Source organism: Simochromis diagramma, unplaced genomic scaffold (genome assembly GCF_900408965.1).
Source record: "Simochromis diagramma unplaced genomic scaffold, fSimDia1.1 OVJJ01000317.1, whole genome shotgun sequence".
NCBI classification, from domain to species: Eukaryota; Metazoa; Chordata; class Actinopteri; order Cichliformes; family Cichlidae; genus Simochromis; species Simochromis diagramma.
Window position 1 is genome coordinate 1095719 of NW_024386994.1, and position 25221 is coordinate 1120939.

The following is a 25221-nucleotide window of genomic DNA, read 5'->3' on the forward strand; positions in this document are numbered from 1 at the left end:
CAACAATCCTCTTATCACCGGGGTAGCAATAATTTTGTCCAAGCAATTTTAGATCTCCCAGAATAAGAAAGTATTCAGCTCACAGCTCGTTTTATTGTATGACAGACCAGCAGCATGCAGGCACGCAAGACAAAGGAGCTTTTTGTTTCCAACTTTTTTTGGAAGAATTTTGTTTCAGTGAGATGTATGAGTCCGGACAGTTTCGGCTGTGTCTGTGTATATCCACTGTGTACTTTGGTCTGAAAAATGGCCAAAGTTTGCAGGATAAAAAAAAAATGTTTGAAAGACATAGCCGCATTTAGTGCTTTGTCTGCAAGTCCCAAAGCTCCAATTTGATCCCTTTTATTATTTTATACTTATCTGCACGCCACAAAGCTCTTGCAAAGATACATACATATGCATAGAATAGTTGTTTAAGATTTTAATTCATTTTCTGAAAAAAATGTTGTTTAAATCCAATAACAATGTTAAGCTGTTCATTTTATGCGGTCAGTATGGCTCGTCAGCTCAAGACAGGAACTGTATCTCATCCCTGCCTGTAATTGGCTCCCAAGTGCAGTGATGGTATTGCAGTCTTTGCCCATAACTTGCAAAACATATTTTTTGTGTGTGTGTGTCTGTATATAATATAAAGTCTGATAATGACAACAGGCAACGAATGCACAATGCCCGATCCGGTCTCTAAACAACACTCTGGCTCCTTCTTGCTGATTCCCTGCTGTACACAAAGCTGACCATTAACTTTCATTGAATGCTCACGAATTTCTCAAGTCTTCACTCTGGCTGTTGCTTCTTTTTGCTTCAATATTATGCTGGCTACAAGTTGCTAAGATTAAATAATCACTGAAGAGAAACACATGCAAAAACATGCATTTATACAGAGTGTTAGCAATGGCAGAGCACGTTACTGCAGAGGTTTGATGAGGGAGGGGATTGCACTCCAGGCTTGGCTGGGACAATGGCATCCAGCAGGAAGATGCAGGGAATCTGTGATTGCTAATTACAGACGCTCAAAAAATCTGTAAGGATGCCTCAACAAGATGACTGGTGTAGAGAATAAATGTTGACGCAGCTTGTGCGTTAATTGCTGATGCTAAATTATAAGACGTATAATTATGTTGTATGTTATGTCTCTGTTTTGGATGTGTGCTTTTGAGATGTTTTGAATACTGCCTGAGGGGGTAAAAAAAAAAGAAAAGATTCAAGGCAAGTAAAGCTGTAATTATATGATACAATTGTGACAGCAGGTGCATTCTTGCTCTTGCTCTTGCTAAATGTTACAGCAGCAACAGGTGGAATTCATTTTAAAAACTAATCCCCGTCTAAAAAAAGGACCACAGACAGAGTCAACTGAAAAGACCAGTAAGGTGAAATGCAGTTTAATAATATTTAGCTAAAATCACCAGCAAAGCAATGATGAATATTCACGTTGAATTTTTGATCCTTGATAGGAACTACTTTAAACCACAGCCACGTTAGTGATACTTTTTGCATAATTAAATGAGTCATTACATTTCTTTGACTGCAGGTAATACGAGCAACAGAACTCAAGAAGGGGAAGAAATGTTCTTGATTAGCAATTCGCTCATTATTGTTTGTTAATCTACATCAACAAAAACAAAGTGTGACTGAATTAAATACTCTAATAAGAGAGACGGCTTCTGCAAATACCAAAAACGTAGTAATTGTGCTAAACATTTCAGGTCTGTTTCACAGTAGATTAGCTGTGACATCAACAAAACAGCAACATAAAATATCACAGAGCCTTATGAGTCAACTAGAGAAGAAAACTGAAATGTTCTTTTATAGGTGACAAGAGGCGTTGTGTGTCCCATGACCAAACCTTTCAGTTGATATTAGCACCATAGTGAATGGGATTACAGTACGTAAGGTAATGTAATGTGTTTGTTCATCAAGAATAGCATTTCTTGTGGTGTTAACATCCATAAGGTCTGTGCTGCGCTGGAACTGGTGCGCTCTCTTTTAATAAAGCCCTCGATACACTATAATCATTTATGGCATAGCCTGTGGTATTAAAATTATACAAGCTATAACCAACCCATAATTTCCCCACTGGCTGTATATCTAGATTAGAAAAAGAGAAGAAAACAATGGCAAACTCATTATTTCTACAACAAAAAGGGAAATAACACACGTAACCGCAACTTTACATTGACGCAAACTCACTCTGTTGTCACGCGAGTCCTTGAAGGGGCTTGAGCAGAATTTGTGCCCGTGCTTGCCTGTGACACTTTCTGAAAGATTGTATAGTGACACAGACAGGCATTATTACACACTTTCATGCTTCCATTCTCTCTCTATGAAATGTCACTCCATATTCAATGTCCTTTCGCTTTGCCTTGGCTCGATTGCGCTTCAGCTTTTTCGACTTTGCTCGGTCACCCTTCTTCACTCTCCATTTTGCCCGTATTTGTCTTCATTTCTCTGCCCTCTTATTTCCCATCCTCACTGTTATACACTCACAATATTCTTGCCTTGTCTGTCTTTATCTCCTTTTTACAATCCCTGTCTCTTTGCTTTACTTAGTTCCAGCTGATATGCGGTGCAAATGCCAGCACAGGTCAGTTGTTTTTACTGGTTATGCGAGTGTCTGGTTTTCATTACATCAATCAAAACTAGCAAAAGCTGAGCACGGACAGCATGCACTTTTGAACTGATGATGTCTTTTAGGTAAGACTTTTGGTTTTGCCCATAAATGAGTGCCTGATCAATTTCTGGTTAATATAGCACAGATGTTACAAACACAGAAGGGTTTGAGATACCTGCGAATCAGACAGTTTGCTCATATCTTTCCCAGTAGCTGCTCCCACAGTGTCCTAGCAGCTTACTTTTGATGAAACAAGTCTGCAATATCACATCAATCTTTCTCTGCTGAACAGAGTTCACACATTTTAAACATGTATAATTCTGTGTTAACAAGATCAATAGGACCAAAGGTTGGCTTCTCTATCACAATTCTTTCTTTTCTGTTATTTTCCATTGTCCAGATATATCTCTATTTACATAAACTGTGATCCACATTATACAGCTTATGTAAAATGAAAATTGAGTGACTTTTATTCAAATTTTTTTTGCTTCTTTTATTTCCTCTGACTTCAAAAAAGGTATCAATCACAGCCAAAGGGATTTTTTTGTTTTGTTTTTGTAAGCAAGACTCAGTTGTCATGCAATGTGTGGATGAAGGAGAATTAAATAAAACATGGAACAGTGCAATGACGTGCAAGATGCATGAAAGAAAAAACACTGAGGTTTCCCGAGAACCAGTAAGAAGTCGCTGAACTGTTAAAAGATCTGGGCGAGCACGAATAAATTTGCTTTGATAAAGGCTTGTTAAGAACAGAGAGAAACGTTTAGCTTGGAAACTGATACACATAGCACTGCAAATAGTTTCAATTACTGATAAATGGCATCATATGGTCCAGAAAGGTGGAGCTGGGGTTGGCTGGTAATGCTACATTAGCACCAGGGAAGTTGCTCTTTTCATAGGGATGTTAATGCTTCATGATGGCAGTTACAATACGTGGAATGTGTTTTTGATAATCTGCTGATTAATTGTAACAAATCATCAAAATCCAGAGTGTTATACAGGACCAGTATGTCATTAATGACACCCTGCAGAATGATATGTAAGCAGAATCTATACAGCTGTATACAAAAAAGGGTGAGACTCAAATAATATCTAACTTGATCACAAGTCACTTTTTGATGTGACAAACAAAACGGCACCCTGCAAAATAAATTTAACAATTTTGTGTTCTTTAAAGAAATATAATTTTACACTTGTATTCATATCCTGGCTGTAATATAATTGTTAATTAATAAAGACATTCTTAATCATCGTGAAAAAATACAAACGTAACTGAACAAAAATGTCAAACATGGCATAACAGCGGCACATTCTGTAGTCTTTCAGCCTCTCTTCCCCAGTATTTCTGACATGATGGAGAAGGGGTCCTGTTAGTTTGGAAAACAACACATGCACCCTTGACAATTTTGCATTCATAAGGGGCATTATTACTAGCCAGACACCTGCAGGTGAGTATCACCCAGCCAATGAGGCTCTAGGGAGTTATGACGATTTGGAACAAAAGCAGTTCCATTATCTGCTAACTAACCAACACTGAGTGTGGTTGAATTAGAGACCTTTTTTGTTGGTCTAAATTGAAAATCGTGTGGAAGGACAATTTAAAAGGTTCTATAACTGAAACAGTAGGAAATTAAGTCCAGTTATAATCTTTCTGGTGTTAGATAAATAAATTATTTTCCTACAGTTCTTGCATAACTGTCACCCATTACCTTTCCCCGCATTAACTGAACTTTCTGCTTTCTGCACTAATTGCTTACTTACTTTTTGAAATGGCTCTCTTTACTGTGTCTCCTCTCCCATCAGTCCTTCAACATTTCACCTGGGAGTTATGGAAAACAAGATTTCTTTTCACTGGCTCATCTGCCAGGAGAGATGTTATAAATACATCAGTGGAAAAACAAAGTGCCATCTCCTTTCTGCCCTTCTACTTGAATGGATAAGAATTCAAGTGTTTTTCTTGATGAGCTCAATTAAATGTGCTTTTCAAAGCCGATTAACTATCGTGAAACTGTTTCTTTAATATACATTGCATTTTTTGCATTTGTCTGCATAAAGGTTGTAAGACAGAACAGAATAAAAAGCCTAGAAAAGAGCATTAGGGTGCAGAAACAGACACACTCTCAGAAGAAATGCTCACTTTATCTCAGCTCCACCTTCAGTGAGGAAGCCAGCTTTTGAGAGAGAAGCCAGAAATGGAGAGAGAAGAAGGTGGGGTGGAAGAAAAAAAATGGCCAAAGCTCAGAGTAATGCCACAGTAAATTGTACTGGAAGACAGGTCAGAGCAAGAAAAAAAGTTAAAACACACTGCTCTATTGCAGCACTCATGCTCCCTAGGCCGTCATTTACTGAGAGAGCCCTGACACTGAGCGGAAAATAGAGGGGGTAGAGAAGGACATGGGAGGGAAATGAATCAAAAGAAAACAAAAGGAGTCTGGATGAGAAGTGAGACTTTACAGGAGTATGCGAAGAACCTGTATAGAGGATACTGGGTTCGCATGGCATCTGATGTCTCAGCACCTTGTAAAAAATAACTTTTCTTTATTGGATGATGGGCATAAGCTAAAAACTGTAATTACAATCAGTGCTTATATCCGTTTTGGAACTATGGCTGAGATCATGGTGATTCATCACCGACTGATTAAACTGTAGTTAAAACTATTCTAGGTGTTGATTGTAAACGTTAATGAGGAAGATAAGGACAGTGATCTCAGCATCATCAATTAAGCTGCTGCTGATGTAGATTGTGACAAATAAACGGTGCGATGCCTCTGAAATCATCCCGCCCAGATTGCCAACACTGTCCTCACCTTCCTAAAGCTTCGCAGGAATATGCGCCGTTCAACCGGGTGAAGAAACAGCTCGAGACAGTTATACTGTTTGATTTCAGGTGCTAATCTGGTTTTGTAGCATATGATTTGTTCGTTATTATTATGCAAATGCTTCCAAGCGCTGCTTTGGCAGATCTTCATTACACTGCCTTCTCCCTCTCTGTCGTTCATGTTCCTACGCCAGGTGCAAAGTGAAGCAGTGTTAAAGAGGAAATTGAATACAGCGCACGTTCTGTAATTCATCTGGTACACAGGTATTTCTCACGTTTCTCTTCCAAAGTAAATCAGATTCTAGAGAAAAATCAGACATCCACACCAAGTTCACTGTTTATGCTCAGAACAGTTACAGTTAAAATTCCCAAAGGGCCACTGGGACCTCGAGAATGAACGAATAGAGACAAGTGAAAAAGCTGTTGTCCTTTTCCTGACGCAACAGATCTGGCTGATTGGTGTCAACAAACTGACTTGACCTTGACTCCATAACGAATTAGAGGGACCATTTTTTATTTGATAGTCAGTGCTGTAATCAGGCTCATACCGCCCACAATCACTGGACGAGAATTTGTAATTCAAAACATCCAATATGATTCATTACTCTAAACTCCTGTGTAAATGCTTCACTTTAAACAATAAAGAGGCGTGTGCAGTGACTAACACAGATAATGTCTGGAAAACTGACACTGTTTTATTAACAGCTTTATCAATACCTTACTTGTTTAAGAGGAAAAAATATTGGATTGGTATTAGGGCTGTGCGATATGACCAAAATCTCATATCCCGATATAAGAATTCTATCGTCCCGATAACGATATAAATCACAAAAATGTAACATTTTCTGTGAATTCTGTGAATCTCAGGCAGCTCGACTTGCGGGAAGCGTTTCCAGCTGCGCGTCGCGTACCTGGAGTCGAGTGTTTTAACCGATGCATGAAACTATACATTTTTAGACATAAGTAATAACAGCCGCCGTTTTCTTTGTGAGCATTTATTACATGGCGTGCTGCGGGGAAAAGCCTGTTCTAACGTTTGAGTCTAAGGTTTATTTTTTAGCACCTGGCAGCTCTTTTTTACTTCTCATCCATAAATAATCTGCTCTTTCACATGATTCAGTTTATTTTGAAAAGTCTCAACAGGATCTTGAGCTTTATTGTGAAAGGTTTATGTGGAACATAAACAAGCGGTGGTGTTACCGTCGTTGTTGCTAACCACAACGCATAAAAACAGGCGCTTGTCCGTCTGTAGTGTGGTTATATAAAATATAAAAGAAAGAGAGAACTTTAAGAAATTAATATAGCCACTACAGTGACCATCAAAAAGATGAAAAAATATTGGCGTAAACAGTTTATTTTGCGACACCAGGAAACAAACGATAGCGTAAAATGAAACGATAGACGTTTTTATATCGTCATCCGATATATATCGTTACATCGAACAGCCCTAATTGGTATCGGTACAGGAGATATGAGTTATCTGTATTTGACATGAGCCATTCTTAATTCAGATATCAATGAGTTATTAATATGCTCCCAGAAAAGCAAAGGCTTCTAACCTAGTGAAAGCAAAAATAGTTCTTTGTAGAGTGGCCATTAGAGAAGTTGTAGTCAATGACACCTCCACACTGGTTTGTGCAATCAGTCAGGGTGGCTTGGCCTTGACATTTCAGATTGCTTTGGTTGGCTGTCAGCATATTTGAATAGTTGAAATTGTGTATAGAGGTGAAGAAGAAGACTCACAGTATTTACATTTAAGACATGTAAAGCACTTTGAGTGCTGGAAAGGTGTTACATAAATGCAAGTACAGCCTGAAATACAGACAAATGTAATTTCAATTTTAACTGTTGGACATTTTTTTTTGTTGCACTGTACGAGATCTTTATTTAACAGTTCTTTTGTAACTGTTGGCACAAAGAAGCAGGCTTTAAAGGCTATTCACATGGACATGACACTCAGAAAGAGGGCGACAAAAAGAGGCAAAAGAGATGGAGAAGAGAAATGTATTCCTTTCACATAATAGAACGGGCCCTAGCATTATGGTAATGACATACAATATAATGGGAGGACAGGAAACCCCTCAGGGTGTAATAGTGTATGTACATCATCAAAGGATGACTAGATTTTGATGTTTTAGGTCCATCCTGACAAAAGATTCCTTTGAATAAGCGGAAATGTGAAACCAGTGGTGACAGTGTTCTCAGGAGGACGGGGCTGGGCACCCACGGTAGCAGCGATGATTTTCTGCTCATGACCAGCGCCTGATGCAAGACATTGTTGCCCTTACAGTATACCCTTCAAGGCCCGATGTTGGGCAGCGGAAAATATACAGAGTCAAGTGTTTATAAAACACATACTATGGCTGAGTCAAGGTCAGAGGTAGTTAAAGTTATGTTCATTTTATCTCAGAATGTGGGGACGATCACACTGTTTACCGAATACACTCGAAGCCACTGTGTCCTTGAGTGAGACAATGAATTCCTAGCAGCTCCAGGGCTGCTGTACTGCTGTTCATCGTGATCCTCTTACAGAGAAGGGAGGCAAAAGATATATCTCGCCTGTGGGGAGGACAAGCAAGCAAAAATTTCTATGAAGTGTGACAATATTCCCCTAAATCCATAATATAAGAATGACTGAACCACTTACATATACTAGTTTGCTTTTTTTTCTTCATGTATCTTGGCAGAGAGCAGATATACTAAGAAAAGCACAGTTTTTCTGAAAACCCAGAATGGTTCCCAGTAGCCACATCGCTGCTATGCATTTGAACATGGATGAACAGTTCTGGCCTTTCCATATTTTATGGGATCACTTCAGATGACATGGTTCTGTTTCCTGACAAACTGAAAACCTTTAGAGTATCTATCAGTTTTGGGAAGTAGATTCTGCCTTTTAACTCTAGCCACTGCCACAGGAGAGTGCTAAAGTTTTCCAGGAGAGAGGAAGGTAGCGATCTAGGTTTTCCTAACTTGGAAGTAGCTGACATAGAATATAGAAAAATGAAAGGGCATCTCAGCAGCATGAAACTTTTGATTAACGACACCAACGATTTTGAATTCTGCCTGAATCCTGTATTTACTTCCACTGACCATTTGCATGTGCCTCTAAAAAAATGGTAACAGAAAAAGAAACTGAAATCCACGAAGAATTAATCTTCTGGTCTATGTAAAATATAAAAGGATTTTGGTGTTGTGGCTGTATTCGTTAGAGATTTTAGGTAGTGGTCAGATGCTGACATTATTGCAAAGCTTTGGGTCAATCAAATGGCTAATCTCTATTTTACTGTGGAGCTCATTAAAATGTGTGTACCTGTTTGTCTTTCTCTCCTCTTCTCCATATTGTGCTTCAATTTGTTCTGCTTTTGTTGGGAAATGGAATGTCATTGCTTTACAATTCCACAAAAATATGCCTCATTAGCTAGCATCTTCAAAAGAAGAGGGACACATACTGTCTAAATACGCTCCTCCTAGATTCATCTCCTCATCCTGAATAGATTTATTCTACTGTTGTTAATGTCCCTCATTTCCCCATCACTGTATTTAATAAAGGCAATTAATATCTTTGACATTCTCGTGTTTCTTGCATAGTAAAACAAATTATTCCCTCAGGGCAATCAATGTTTATGTTTACCTCCTTTTCCACAGGCCCGGCACTGTTCACTTCAATTTCAGATTTAAAAGAGGTAAAAAGCATCACTGTAATAACAGTCAGCCTGAAGTTAAACTAGCAGTCATCTGCTTCGTATTGGGGCAGCTGTGGCTCAGGTGGTGGAGTGGGTCAGTGGATCAATCCCCAGCAGCTCCTACTGATCCCAGAGTTGAACACAATGCTGTGTGTGCAAATCTGTGTGTGACTGGGTGTATGATAGAGAGATTAAGAAAGCACTTCGAGTGCTCAAATTGAGTAGCGCCAGTCAAATGACCTACATTTAAGAATTTATTGTTTTATTTTGATGAAATCTGTTGTTAGTGCTGAGGTTTAAGGCAGCTCAGCTTCCCAACTTAAATAATTTTCTCCCAGAATTCAAAATGCATAACTGAGATTTTAATATGTAATAACTACCATGTGTTTAGTAAAGTACATTTCCGTGCATCCATAAGAATGGATCTCCATCCAACAGTATGACTGCTACAATAGTAGTAAAAATGTGTATATTTAGTGTACAGGATGTGGCAAAGGACACATATTCTCATTGGCTTTAGTGAAAAACTAATTACCGGTAAGTGTCCTTATATAGCACTAATGAATTAACGATCAACATATCATTGTTAAATTAATTGTGATAACTGCCATAATTAGCATAAACAAATTGGGTCTCTTAGCCTTTGTCCACCCCAAATGGTGTTGTTGGTGCAAGCGAAATGAAAACATATCATGTATACCCTGTAGCTTCCTGTCACAACGAAAGAATCTGCTAATTGTTCTTGTTATCTTTCCAGGGGGAGGCTGTCGTCTTGGTGATAGTCTCGTTAATATAATTATAGTGAAGCCTGAAAATGAACGAGGTAATTAGTAATGTAACATGATATCAGTTAGACCTTGTGACATTTAAAATATGTCATTATTGAAGACTCAAAAACAGCATTAGTTAAGCGATGAAACTTTTCAAACAGGAAACGTGGGGATAGACCAACACCCCATCAGATTTAGGGTTAAAAAATGGAAAATATGGAAAGAGGCAAATGGAGCGCTCACAGCATGAGGCATCAAATGAAATTCCTGCAGAGAATAAAGCGAGTGTTTAATCAAGAAAATCCCTTTTTACATTCTTATTTATTCTGGGGTAATTAATTTTGTAACAATAATTAATAATTAATTATTGGATCAAAGCAGAGACTCTGCAGGCATGTTAGTAATCAATAACAATTTACACCAAGACGAAGCCAAAGATTCTACAAACTGTTTCAATGAATTTCGTTGTGTCTTTTGATTATATAGGACAAAACTAGTGGTAATACTTATAATGACCCTCATGTGTGATGATAATAGTTATTATTTTACCCCAAACTTTGATCTTACTAAGTCTAACCAAGTAGGTTTGGGGCTCAAACCATCCACATAATTGTTTGCAAACCAATTATTAACCAATCTGTAACCATTAATAATCATTGCATTGTTTTTACTGTAATTTCCTATCTATTATATATTCTAAACAAGTAATAAATGTGTAATTTCACTTTCCATAAATAAGCCCTCATCGTGATATCATATTGAGCTCATCATGAATTGTGCTCTCTTTGACCTTATTATTGGGTCTTTCCATCATATGCCATCATATGATAATAATAGTTTTAAAATGTCCTAGAATAAAACAAGTTATTGCAGTAGAAGAATATGGTAACAACGTGCAGTATGTTGACAAAAATGACACAGCCGTATTCCCTTTGTGATGTATGTTGAACATGCATCACAACGGGTCTTGCTCTAAGACCTGCTTTTACTCTACAAAACCGCTCAGTGCTATCCTTGGGAGACTGTGTGTGTTGTTCCGTCATCATACTTTAGCTGACAAAGAGGAATGCCTTGAAGATTTTTTGCCTGTCCAAAAACAAAGGAAAGGAAGACAGAGAGCACAAAACCCATTTTCCCCATTTTCTCTGTGCAATTACACAGATAAAGCTTGGAGAATTGGATTTTTTTTTCCCCCTTTGAAATGCAGACTGAAATGGTGTTAAAGCAAAGCAAAGAGATTGAGAGGAACGTCTTATTGTTGCTATTTCGTCTGGTTTTTTGGTTTTTTTAAACAAAGCTTTGTGTGTAACCACTGAAAAGTAACACGAGTATATAAAAAAAGCGGAAAAACATATTCTGTTTATCAAATTTAAATATATATATTTATATATATAATTCTCGAGAGCCTTTCATCACCTATGAAACTATACACATTTAGCCCTGGTGGTTTGTTCTCGTGTTTACAGTGTTTGAGCGCAATATTTTGTCAGGAGGATTGTCACAGATATTCTCTGTGGTTCTACTGTGTTTGAATGCCCAATTAGACAAGTGAATTGAGGATAGAGACATCCCCTAACCCCCTCTAAAGTCCTCTAAAGTGATATTTACAGCCATTATTCTTCCCACTAGCACCAAGCTGCTTCGATATCTACCCCCTGCAGACAAGAATTGTTCAAATAAAGAAAAGGAACCCTGAAAATACATAGATTTTGAACACAGCAGCATGCACATTAACGACACAGATGGAGGGTTATTCCCCAGCCATGTTGAGAATGTGTTGATTGGACAATGAAAAGATGCCTTCTGCTTCATTTAAGAAAAAGAAAATCAATTTGGTGTCTGTAATTTTGAATATGCAAATTGTGCCATTGTTGCAGTATACTTCTGTGCTGGGCAGCTGTCTTTGTATGTTCAGTTGGAAGCATATTATTAGAATCAAGTACAGTTTGGTATCACTTCAGTGCATAATCAGTAGTTGTATTGCTTGCAGAAGAGTTCATCTGACAGCCACGTGTAGTCACGTGTAGATTAATATAACCATGCTGTCATCACACGCTTGCATTCTGACAAGTATCAGTGGGTGTCATGGTGTTACATGTCTTCACTCATACATACTGAATATTCATTAAACAAATTCTCAAATAAACTCTGTGTTTTTCTGTTTTTAACACAGAACAGAGCGTGTGTGCAATAGCGACTTAAATGCAGCTAATTAAGCCTACTTTGTGGAGCAGCAGCCAGTTCTGCACTGTTAAAAACACTAATTTTAGAAAATTGCCACATCTTTTGACAAAATGGCCATAAACACAAATTCAAGACAACAGCTGTGCTTTGGTTGCAGCTATATTTACAATGATCACTCTGTGAGCAAATTCTCACGCACAGAGGGGAGACATGCAAACACATGCAATGTAAATAATTTGTAAACTATAGGAATATAAATGGTATTGTCTCATTCTGTATCTCACTCGTAATATATCCAACCTGCTCGCCTCGCACTGCACAGTAGACATACTGTATACATGCAGTGCATGCAATGGAGAATGAATACACAATTATACAGCGTTAAAAGCTACACTCAAAGCAAACAATTATTTCTAGTGGTTCCTGAACTCACTATTGACAACATTATGAAATGACCACAAAATATAGTTCAACATAAAACATGTAAAAACCATTCATCCTTACACTTTAGGTGGCAAATTTTAAGATCAACTTGCTAGCTGTCTTGCACTTGCATATTTCACTACTTTGTAAACCAGGGAAGATATGGATTTCCCATTCCTCTATACGTCTTCCTCTACAGACTGCCTTAGGATTATTCTGTTTTGGTGGACTGTGCATACTGCAATGGACAAAACTGGAAAAAAAGGGTAAGGTCTGTGAATAAATCATTCCCCAAAAAGACGCTTTTTGATCTTTTGACTCCTCACAGACATCAGTGTGCCCAGTGAGTCACCCTGACTTCTGATGTGTCTTACACAAAAATTCCCTGTAACCTCAAGAGCACTCCAAGCTCTGGGACACAACACTGGCAAAATCAAAGTGTTTCCTCCAGTGCCAAACTTAATGTGCGTTCATGGTGGCACTTGAAAGAGTCTAGCCGTGGTCACACGGCAGTCTATCCTCTGCTGTCCATTGTCAATACCCTACATCCAAGAAGTGCGTGTTACTTTTTGATTGCTGACATTCTTAAAGCAGACCAAAGATATTATTCACATGCTATAAAACATTTTGTGGAACTGCCGAGCGCCTTCCTTTGAAGGCTTTTATTTAGAGCGGATTCACAGAGACGCAACATTTAAAAAGTCAAAGTAGTAAAAGGTGCCTCCATCACATAAGCTCATTATTTTGTGGGTAAAAGTAATTCACTATGTGTTTTTGTTTTTTAAAAGTCTTCAGTCTAAACAAGAAGCGATGAGCAGTTATTGTTTCTGGTATGATTCTTTTTGTTGTGTGATGTTGGATTTAGTCATGATAGTCATTGGTGAAAGATGTTGGTGTTATTGCCCTCCTCCTGCTGAACAAGGAGGATCACCTTTTAAAGCAAACAGCCTTTTTATTTCAACCACTGTCCACTCTTGATTGGCCAGCATATTTACACATGAAGCTCAGGATGAAGAGAGATTTATTTTTCTGTGTTAATCACATATGCCCGGACAAAGAAACAAAAAACAAACGCACCTGGTAACACAACCAAAGTGGATTTTGGAGCGCTTTTTGTGCAATATGTGTGAAAGAAAATGGATATTTAACAAGAATATCAAACCAGAACTGTGCTACATGCCCACAAAAACAAAGAAATCCTCAAGAAAACCAATGAATATGCAGAAGTCCTATCCGAAAAGCCACTGGGATGCTCAGAGTGGTTATAATTTAGATGGATTTGAGCTGGCGTGTGTTTATGGCCATCCTCCAACAACACTAAAGGGACAGGCCAAGGATGACACTGGGATAGTTATTTCCTGCAAGTGCCAATGTTTTCTGGAAGATTTTACAGTGCTGCTGTTACCTTTGAGGTCCAGGTTGCGTGCTCCATTGGAGTGCTGAGTAACGGTGCGTGAGTCAATCTTGAGTGTGTGTACATTGTTGGCATCCCGGGACACCACCACATTGTGCCACTGGTTGTCGTTGAGTGGTTTGTCTGAGTTGCCCTTCATCAGCGACGGGCCATTGCCGAGATCAAAGACGTAATGGATGTACCTTTGAAGAAAGACGTCAGGATTAGGACTGTGTTCCTAACTCTTGTAACTCAACAGCGGTGCACGAGTTAAACAAACTCATTTGTTTCAGGCACTTTTTATTCCAGGAAAAGATGCTCCAAGATGCTGTAAGAACATTTTTTGAGGGGAAAATACCAACCGTTTATGTAACTGTACTTGGAAACTGTGATTTGTTTTGGAGTTTTTTCTGGCTGGTTAAACATGTAAATATAGATACCTACTTTGTCTAAAACTCTGTGCTTGGCCACAGGCAGATGAGGTGGCACAGTTCCCTCCTTCACACAAATATGGCTGTCTTTTGTGTTGTGGGTTAAAGCTATTGTGCTTGTTTCATTCAAGGTATGTGATTTTTTTTTCTACCTTGAGTCCAATTCCTTTATGTAGCCTCTTGTCTTTTCAGGGTAGAAGCAGCTCAGGCTTTTGTGTTATAATGATGCCGAATTCAGAGCACAAGGGAAGAGACAAACACTACCAAAAGCCTCTTTTGGAGACCCTAATTATAAGCAGCTTTTAGGTTGATAAGATTCACAAGTCCAACCACTTTATTTTGGGGTTGTGATGGCTTTGTCAAGTCTTTGTAGAAAAAAAAAACAACCTGAGAAAAACCAGATATCTCTACTTCCTGTTGACCAACCACTAACAAGCTACAGCATGCGAAGCTTTCAGCTGAGCTTTTAAGATGACTGATTATGATTACTCACAAACATACTCTAAACTAAGTTACACTGAGCCCACTCTGATTCATAGCAGCATTAAATGACTCACTGATCTGTGGGGAAAATATATGTGCTTATGTGCTCTATGTAAAAACAAGAGCTGGTGGACAGAAATCTGCAGAGCGCAGGGGAAAAGCAACATCATCTTTTTTAGGCATAGCATACAATAATGAAAAAACATGAAATTATTTAGACAATTAAGAAAAACCCAAGTAAAACTCACCCCTTTACCAGTTCCACAACTATAAAGTCGCTCCCATCTCCGGAGTTGAAGAGCATCAGGCCATCAGGCGTGGTGGTTTTAAACTGAAAGAACAGGTGCATGGAGGCATACGCTTGTAACGTCGCTAATGCTAAGTAGCTGCCTTTTGTTCGAAATGTCACCGGATCCGCAATGATGTGGCGCATGCCAAAGCGGGCATTCAGCTCGCAGTAGGAGATGTCCCCGTTTTTACACTGGTCTAGATATGGCACACTATTGAAGGTCAGGCCCTGCAGATGGCCAATGAAGTTTGAGGGGACCACGGATATGAAGCGGCGCTCAGTCATGATGCCCGTCTCAATGTTGTGGAACTCAAGATGTGTGTGGGCACCAGTCATCTGGCCTAAAGATTGTGGATAACAAAGATAACAAAGAAAAAAAACATTAGCAGATGGTACTACATTTCATTACTATTAGCCTTTATTAATTTATTTTATAATTATTATTATTATCTTTACAGTATAGTAATCAGTTATATTGCTGATCTACGCTAAACAATACAGTTGTGTTTCAGGACAGATAAGGAGTAATGGTCTTGGTAAACTGCAGATTAAAATCCTTTCCCTACTAAAGCCCGGAAGAGCCTGCAAGGCATCTCTTGGCATCATTTCCTTTTTTCTTTCCCAGGCACTAGTTTGTGAATAATGTCAGTCTTCACAGGGTTGATTTTCGCTAATGGTCTCGACATGCCCACTCGTTTTTTCCCCCTCTTCATCTACCACACACACTCAAACTCACCTTTTCACTCAGCCTTTGCCCTCCCATCCTTTCGCCTGAGGCCACAATGTTATGTGTGCCTCTGATGCCACCTTGTATTTGACCTTTTATCCTTCTCTTGGATGCAGGCAGAACCAATTTCTTTGAACTTTGTTCATTGGCTTGCTCACTCGTGGTAAGTAAAATAGCAATCCCCAAAAAAGCTGTGGCTGTATTCAGCCTCAAATATGTATGTATCCTTTTGCTTTTTATACATTTTTATGGCTTTGCCAGGCTTTGCAGCTAAGGTACCTGGCATTTAAGGGCTTTAAAAATTAGATATAGCGTAAGTCACTGTGGGATGCTTGGAAGGTTGTCATGGAGATTGGGAATTGGGTACAAACATCTTAAATTTAGCATTATTTGCAAATAAACGCTTGCCAGCTGAATTGCCATTATCTCTAAATATGAGTTCAACAATAAAAATGTCTCATTCATTTTAACTCTAATTTGTCACCTTTATGTCTCAAATCAGATGTTTTAATGACAACTAGCAAAACAGCTGCTCTGAGCCTGTTGTACATACATTATCAGCAGAACACGTGGATTTGAGAATGCAGCACCACGCTCATTTACAGCATCTCACACCAAATGAATCCTCAGTGTCCTAATCACAACTAACCTTCCACTGTGACGTTATCCACAGACAGCTGTAGGTTCTTGCCTCTCCGCACCACCTTCACCATGTGCCACTCGTTATCGTTCAGCTTCTGCCCCGCGAACAGTGTCTCGGGTCCTTTGCCTGTTGTAGGGGGAGTTAAAATCACAAAACAGCACAGCAGAAATGATGTGTGCGCCTACCAACCCCCACCCCAAACACCTTCCTTCCACCTCCACCTCCCAGCCACCCCCCCAGCACACACACACACACACACACAGGTCACACACTGTAGGTGACAGGGTTGGTAGAGAAAACCTGCATGTTTGCAAAACACATTCGTGTTATTGATTTTCTCACTATGCTAGGCATGAAAGGAACTGAATATCTAGCCCGACACATGCTGAGTTGCAGACATTATATGAAGGCATGTCCTGCTTTCACAAAGCATCTCGATGTGCTGCATAAGTGGAGGAGACCAGGTGGTTTAACTGCTCACTCCTAAAACCTCCCTCCACCACTCTCCTCCTTAATTCTCTCTTTCCATTTCTCTACTCCCAATTCTCATCGCCTCAGCTCTACCACTAAAGGATACACAGTTTTGTGGAATGGCATATGGTTTTGCTAAGATGCTCTATAGAGAAATATTTACATAAGAATGTTTTCAAAGTGGGGAGAAGGCTATTTATAAGCTGCCAATGACAGAGCTTGATTTCCTCAACATAAGAAAAAACTGCTGGCGTGAGGTACCGGCAGCAGAAAAACAGTGTGGGTTTTGATTCTGTTATGAATGCAGCAATGATCTGCTGATTTTATTCTTCGCTAAAAGTTAAGGTAGGAGCACGTTGTGTGGAAAAGCCGTGCCAAATTTTGTGGACTGAATACAGATGAATAAGCGTAAAGGCTATGGCCAAAAAAAGTAAAATCCTTATATCACATGGATTCAAACTCTAAATGGTCTAGCTGTAGTGGGACTGGGGTGATCATTATAATCAATGATCGGAGAGAAGGAAGAGAGTTTTTGTCAACAACAATATAATGATGGGAAACTTTCACCTCAGTGGCAGCAGGACACACTGAAATAGTAGAAAGCCAAAAGACACCAGTCTCATCCATTCTTTTAGGCGGCTCTGAAGTAGACTGAGGGCCATTGAGGCAGATCAACAGAGACACGATGACATCAAAAGATTGTGGCTTTCTTACACCATTAGCACTGATGATTTGCTTATTTTGAGTCTAATATTTGCTGTCCCACACCAATTCCAGGGTCACTGCCTCGCTTCTGACTAGTTAGCCGGCTGGAGCTGGAGTGTGCAGCTGCTCGAGTGGATGATGTAGTACAGCCTGGTGAAATATGATGGTCCCTTTCCCAGTTCTGTGTGAAATTATTTAGTCTAGAGGAAAAAAAGGAATGTACCATCAATTGATGGCCCCACTTGGCAAGAACACACACTGCCCACTGGAGAACAGTTTTCCCATTTACCCCTGTCCCTTTTTCATTATATTGTTTTTTCATTATTTTTTTTTCCTTTGGCTACATAAAATGTGAAAGAAACACTTTGATCCCTCATATGTGAAAGGAAGAGGCTGCTATATAGATGCAAAGAAAGCAAGTGTGGAGGAAAGTTGCAAGCAGAGAAATTAAAGCTGATACAAAGATATGCAGGAGTACAGAGATAAAATGTGAAAATGGATGACAGCGAAGAAAGAAAAAAAAGAGCCCTACAAAAACCTAAGAAAAAAAAAAAGTGCAACAGAGCTGCAGTAGAGCTGGCTGGCTGATGTAAGAGTGTAAAAGTTAGAAAAGTACAACAAAAATGAATGGGAACAGCTACAGCTTCGGAATGGAGTCCATGTAATATTTATTTTCCCTGGCTTCTACAGGCCACAGGAGAGCCAGGTCCACCGCTACCCACACAGCAAGAGTCATTTGGCTATAATACCTCTAACAATGGGGGAAAAAATGTATGCTCCTCTGGCCGGGCTAGCCAAGCAACAAAAAGCTCTGGGCAGAAGGTGGTGAAAGTGCAGCCAAGGACCTGTTAGGCTGTATGGTCAAAGTTGGAAACACTGAAGGGAAAGCACAGATAAGGTGGGGATGCAAGTCCACTGTCAAAGGTTAAAGACGAGTTTTGCTGACTTTTGTTGATTTTAAAATAAAAAGGCTTTCAGTTAAAGTAGTTTAATACCTATGTGGGTAAGACGGGTTAAGTCTGTAACCGGTGATTATCTGATTTTATGCTACAAACAGCATGAATCCCCAAAATGAAGAGCACTGTGACCAGAGCTGTTAGCCTTGCTGAGAAGTTGGAGACGTATAGATTGTTGTCTGTAGCTCTAAAGGCTCACTGCTGCTCCCCCTCCTTGTCCCACTACCCTGTTCAATTTTTCAAACTTATTCAATGTTAAAAACAACAACGTGTTTTTAAAAAACAATTACGGTAAGTGTCAAGTTCAATGACATTTTTTGACTGCTTTTTAATAAAATGTCAACTTGTGTTTTCTTCTTAAAGTATTACTCCTTTTAGTGTAAAGCTACAGCACTGGGGAATGCTTAAAATGTCACCATCACCAGGTTTAATTACAGTAAATATCTAGATATGTAAATGTTACCTCATTAGGTGCCAGTGAATTAACATTTCATTTCAGTTTTCACTAAAACTTGAAAGAATTTAATGTCCTGATCCTAAACCCATCACTGGAGAACACTGACTGCCTCAAACCGATTGTGATGAAGTTGGTGGTGATATTGCTTGCAGTTAAATTAAGTAAAGCCTTACTTCACTGCCCAGGTAACAAGGCAAACAGCAACACTAAGGACTTGCAGTATGGGGTTAAATGAGCCACTAAGCTGGTAATGTAGCCACTCTCCGAGAGAAGTACTCCTTGGTGAAAAAACAAGGAGGGGAAGAGGGCTCGTTAATGAAGAAGCTGACAATTATTAAAATGAAATGAATTCTCATTCTGCCACTTGTGCGTTCTTACTCTGTCTTGATCAGCGGGGCAAAGGGCTGTGATCATATAAACAGAAGCTCCTTGTGCCTCTATCTCTCCCATTCCTTTGTTCCATCCTGCCACTTTTCTTTACAGCTTCTAAATGCATCACAGAGGCACTGAAAAGAGTAAAAATAACTACGATTGTGGACTACTTTCATTGACTGTGTCAGCTCACCATTAGTGAGAGGTGTGATGCTTGTGGGCTGTTGCGTAATTACCAGCAGCCATCCATCATTGGTTGCTGTTTTCTCTCTGTAAACAACCTTGATTAATGCAATCGGATCAATGCAACACAGGTTGTTGCCATACAGGCTGCGAGGCTGCTGGGGCAACAGCAAGTACTTGAGCACAGTTGTTTAATTATTTTGTCGAAACTCTGATCACGACAACTTATGAGAGAATAGCTTATAATCACTCAGCGAGCAATGCTGACAACACGATAATCAAGAAATAAAATATGAAACATGTTTGTTTTCTCTTACTTTGCAAAAATAGTAGAGATCCAAATATCTCTTAGACCACTGATAATATGTGTAGCTAGAAGAAGAATCTGACAGTTTGAATATCTCGCCCTGCCTAATGACTTTTCTTATCCCTGTTCATATTTGTCACAGACACCACGACTCCAAGCCCCTTTATTAAACATAGTATGTTTCACTTAGATTCTTTTGCATTTTGCACAATGTCAGAGTTTTGTGTGGTCCTGTTAACATCTAGCTGTCACATAGAATTAGCTCCAAATAATAATGGCTATATATAGTATACCAAGCAAGCTTTCTGGCATGATTATTAAGTCAACCAGTGCACCAAAGTCTGGCCAGAGGGAGCAAAGCCAGTCTGAGATTTGCTGGGCAACTGTGCTTGCCAAAATGACAACGCCACAGCACACCATCACAGGGCTACAGGCAGTAAGTTTGCTGCTGGTGTAACAGTGGACGACTATGAAAGCAGCAATGAGTCATGCAGTCGTACAGAGAAGCGTACAGAGAAGCATACAGAGGCCGTTTATCAGGGTTGCTCAAGCATATGCAGTTAGTGTGTTGAGACTGCAGGGGTCAGGCGCAACTGCAGGGTGCGTCTGCGAGTTAAAGGGTCAAATTTGTCTAGGGGCAACTGACTGTGATGGTGTGTCTGATCTAACAAGACAGCTTATACCCCGATCTACTCAGATTAAAGAAAAAAAAACAAACAACTAAAATGCCACAGGATTCACATCAAATGTAGCAAAACATTTATGTTCCAGTATCAGTGCAGCACTGAAAAGTCCCCAATCGGCTATCACATAACAAAATTAATGTAAATGCAATGCGTGTATTATAGGATAATGTTGTTCCCTGATGACACCGCTTTTTTTTTTATCTCATCACTCAACCAACCATCCAGGCCAACCTGAGCTACTATCTTGGTTGAGCTCCAAAAGACTAAATCTCCAGGAATCATATCATTTTATGATGCTTGGCAGAATGTGCTGTCTTTAACTATGGGATACAGAGGCGAATACCAGCCTAAGCTCTGTGATTTTAATTCCCTGGAAGAAAGCACAACCCTGACTAGCTACTGCTCTGGACTTTCGAGGTCATGTGCTTCTGCAAAGCCATGCACAAATTTATGCATTCACATAAACGCACACACTTGCAAGCACTCGTGGGAAAAAGGTAAATCTAACAGCGGACTACAGTCTAATTAAAATAAGCTCAAGAAAGAACCTCACTGCCATTTGTTTCATTCTTGGCTCAGCAGCCCCACTCTGAGGGGGAAAAACAGGAAAATGCTGATTCTGTGTCACTGAACCGACGAAGCCAGAGCAAGGGAGACTCAGAGGGGCTTGTGCAGTCGGGAGCGAATGGAAAATGAGAAGATCGTGGATACCAAATGACTGAAATTGATTTTTCATGCAAAGTGGTGTAGAAAACAGAGCCAGAGAAACCAGTGCTGACCAGGGGGAATTGTAATGCTTGGCTTCTTCACGAATTCATATGGTAAAGAGGGGCACTGAAAAATCTGCTTAGCAAGACAGACAGGTGCTGTAATCATATATGTGTGTGTGTGTGTGAGTGTAAGACTTGTTTATGTTCAGGATTAGCATTTCACTAACAGGTGATAGACCTCAGGCAACCCCCCTTTGTGCACCCATCTGGTAAAGCACATTGTGCGCTCAGCACACTCCAGTGTTCACACTCCTTCCCACACACAATTATGCAAAGAACTGTGAAAGGGAATATGGAGTTTTAAGGTAGGTAAAAAGGATATACATCCTCCTCTTTTAAAATGAATTAAGGGCCATTATTAAGCAGGAGTAGCTACCTATGTTTCCTGCCCCATACCAATCTAAGAGATCTAGGAGAAAATAAACAATTCCTCTCATATTTAAATGAAAATTTCTCTAAATGTTAAAAAAAAAAAAAAAAAGCCAAATAGTGATAGCAAGCAATGATAACATAGTAAATTTGATAATTAAGCGATAATTCAACAAATAACAGTCCCTGAACAAAGTTGACCTTTTCAAAAAATTTCAGGAATAAGAAAATATGAATTGGAGGTGAAAATACAAAGCTGGTATGAATACGACTCAGATTCTGCCCGCCAACAGAGCAACAGAGAAGATTTATGAGGACTAGTTAAAAGCTGACAGCCTATAGCTATTTTATACACAGGGGAACTTTACAGAGCTTTGAAATTTTAAAAAGAAATTACAACTTGGAAACCGAGGATTTTTTTTTAAAGATATGTATAAATGAGGCACTAGGCAAATAAAATTATCAGGGAAGGGTTGGGCAAAGCGGATGATATATTAAATGTCTTCCTATCAATACATAAACAAGAAAGCAAGCATAAAACAATATCAAAGCTTTACAGGGGCCTCCAAGAGTCCTCAAAAGCAAATATCAAACTTATTAAAAATAAATGGGAGCGCGAAGGTGAAACAAGTAAAACAGAAAGGATGAAAAAAGTTTAAATCACAAAAGAAAAGCACCCTTACACAGCTATGGGTAAAAAAAAAGGGTTTTAGTTATTGATGTACAGAAAAAGCACCAACCCTTCAAAGATACTAGTGCAGGCCTTTCATCTTTGGGTAAGTGTGGGTAAGCTTTGGGATTGTACCCACACTTATCCCACATGGAGCTCAAGTGGGTGTGCCCACACAAGGCCCACAGCAGTTTTGCCCTTTGGGTTCCCTGCGTGGATTTTTATATGCAAGTCTACTTTGAGTAGACCACAGAATACCCATGTGGGAAACACAGCAGTTTTGCCCTTTTAGGACCCTAAGAGGGAATTCTGTGGTTAACCCACTGTGGGTTGCCCATAGTACACATACATGGAGCTCCATTGGCCTCTTTGTGAATTAGCCCAGGCGGGCCAGAAGCACTTTTACCCTGAAAGGCCCCCCATCACATTTTTCTTTGGCCAAAATGGGTTTACCAATAAAAACCCATGCTGGGATTCCAAAGGGCAAAACTGCTGCCCGCCCTGTGTAGGAACACCTACATGGGCCCTGCGTGGGATAACTGAGTTTGCCAGGCCCACACAGCTTACTGATAACCTATCCACTGTGTTCCTGGTTTGTGTTTGTAACTGTGACTACTGAAGAAAATGAAACTATAGAACATTTTTTTAATACACTGACAGAAATACAAGGCTGAGAGAAGATGATTGATTGAAAATCTGAAGGAAATAAAAAGTGAAACTGGATCTTGTTCATAAACTGCAAAAGAACTCAAGAAGCAAAAGACATATTCCATTTTGTATGATCGACTATCTTGGTCGAAAGGATTTGAGTTTTCCTTTGTGTGTGTTTGAGGGCAAGTGACTCTATAGTGAAGTGGCTCACATGTTCGACTATCGTCAAGCAATTGTCAGGAATGAAGGGTTTAAAAATCTGCCAAGTCACCTATCTGGTTACTTTGACTTGATGAAGTTACTTTTCTTTTCCAATTAATGTTCTGATGTACACTACATCCAACTGGTGGCAGTAATGTACCATGTTGCACATGTGTGCCCTGAACAATAGGGGTAGGGGAGTCCACACCTAGTATATAGGTATACTGTGGGTATGCTGCTACTCTCTGCTTAGTGTGGGGAGCCCATACTAAGGGCTGTCCCACTGGGATCCATGTGGACCCAAAGTGCGGGCCACAGATATGCCCACAGGCCCATGCTGGTACTGGGGCCTGTGGGTCTGCCTACAGTGCCCGAACACAGGTCACAAGGGGGATGTTTGCAGGTAGGAACAAATTGCTGATGGATTATCTGTAGCCAAATAAACAAACAGAAACTGTTCTGGGGGGGTTTTGTTGTTGATTTTTGGAATAGCATTTAAATGCATAACTTTACAAAGACCAATTTAATTCAGACCTGCTATTTTGTTTTAGTCTCTTATACAAAAACATGAACATCGCTGTAACACTACAGCTGTTAAACCAAACTGGACTAAAATAGAGCACGAGTACAAAAAAGTTATCACTGAAAACTAATTAATTAATTTTAATTACGCCGAGAGCTTATTAAATAAACAATAAACAAAAACCAGATGAAGCCCAGTGTTGCTCTTGTAATCACCACCTATTGATCAGCAATGCTTTCCAATTTATTAAGAATAATAAAAAAGAAAAAGGCAAAGCAGACAATATAAAAGTGCAATATAAACCAATAATGCTTTTAGAAATATTTGGTTTAGCCAGTGCAGGAATAGCAATCAATCAGTATACTTGATCAGTTTCACCTTGTGATGTCTCATTCTCTATATAGAGCCATGTGTACAGGTTTGTTGCTAGTGTTAAAAGATTGATTTTCGTGCACCAAAGTAGTTACAGCTGTAACAATGAGAAGCTGGTGGGTGTTTCTTAGGTGTACCGTAGGCAGTGAACTGAGACTACATGGTCTTCTTCCTTCCTACATTTGTGGGAGGTGCGTGTATGAGTGTTTGTGAGTGAGAGAGAGGGAGTGAGCAGAAGCGGGTGAGAGCTTACGCTTCCGTTCAACCTTGCAGAGGAGAGCGGTACATGCTGTGCACAATAGCTACATCTCCCACACACAAACATGTTGTCCTGTTTTCATACTGTACAACAACAGGCCGGCGCTTCTAACTGGATGATTTGAATCTCTGTGTGTAAGCTTGGGTGGATAACCATTAAAGAGAATGAAAGAAAGTAAGACCAACCCATTTTCAAAGAAGTACTGTTAAAATTTTAATTTAGGCCTTGGGTTATGGCGTTGGCGGTGGTGAGGGGAACGAAGGCAATGAGAGGGCAGAATATGTGTGTGGACAGAAGATGATGACAGGGATGCTGTGTCAGCATTGCTCTTTTTCTGGCCAAGAATGTGGCACAGGAGCGCCGTGGGATAATTTGATGACACGTTTGTGTGTTTGAAAGTGACCTAAGCGAGGAGGAGGCGATATGTACGCGAATGTTCGTGTCTATCCACCTGTACTTTATATCACAATTATCTGGAAAACATATTGAGCTTTGAGGACTTATTTGTTAGATTTACATATTTTTTATGATGGTTTGAGTGTGCCAATGTGTGCGGTGCATTAGAGTGTTTCGCAGTTTAGTGCCAACCCCGTGTCCCCTCTCTCCTTTGCCATCTGTGCTCCTGGCATGGCTCCTTACTGTCGGTAATGAAGAGGAACCACCCCCACTCCCATCTCCACTCTCCTCCACCCACCCACCCCTCTCTCTCACTCTTTTGCTTACTTGTCTGGCTCTCTAATAAACCTTTTCCTTTAACTGTGTTGTCTTTCCCCCAAAATGACTTTACTACCTAGAAATCTCCATACACTCCTAAACT

General features: G+C 39.7%; 1 protein-coding gene across 13 annotated transcripts in view; it reads right to left on the minus strand.

Moving 5' to 3' along the window:
• nrxn2b (neurexin 2b) overlaps positions 1 to 25221 on the minus strand; it is a 682163-nt gene that overhangs the window by 302157 nt on the left and 354785 nt on the right. For all 13 annotated transcript variants that reach the window (XM_040040736.1, XM_040040734.1, XM_040040735.1 and 10 more), the window contains 3 exons: positions 16459 to 16578; positions 15042 to 15423; positions 13892 to 14082 (listed from right to left, as the gene is read on the minus strand). In XM_040040736.1, the coding sequence (XP_039896670.1) occupies positions 13892 to 14082; positions 15042 to 15423; positions 16459 to 16578 (693 nt within the window). The remainder of the gene's footprint in view (positions 1 to 13891; positions 14083 to 15041; positions 15424 to 16458; positions 16579 to 25221) is intronic.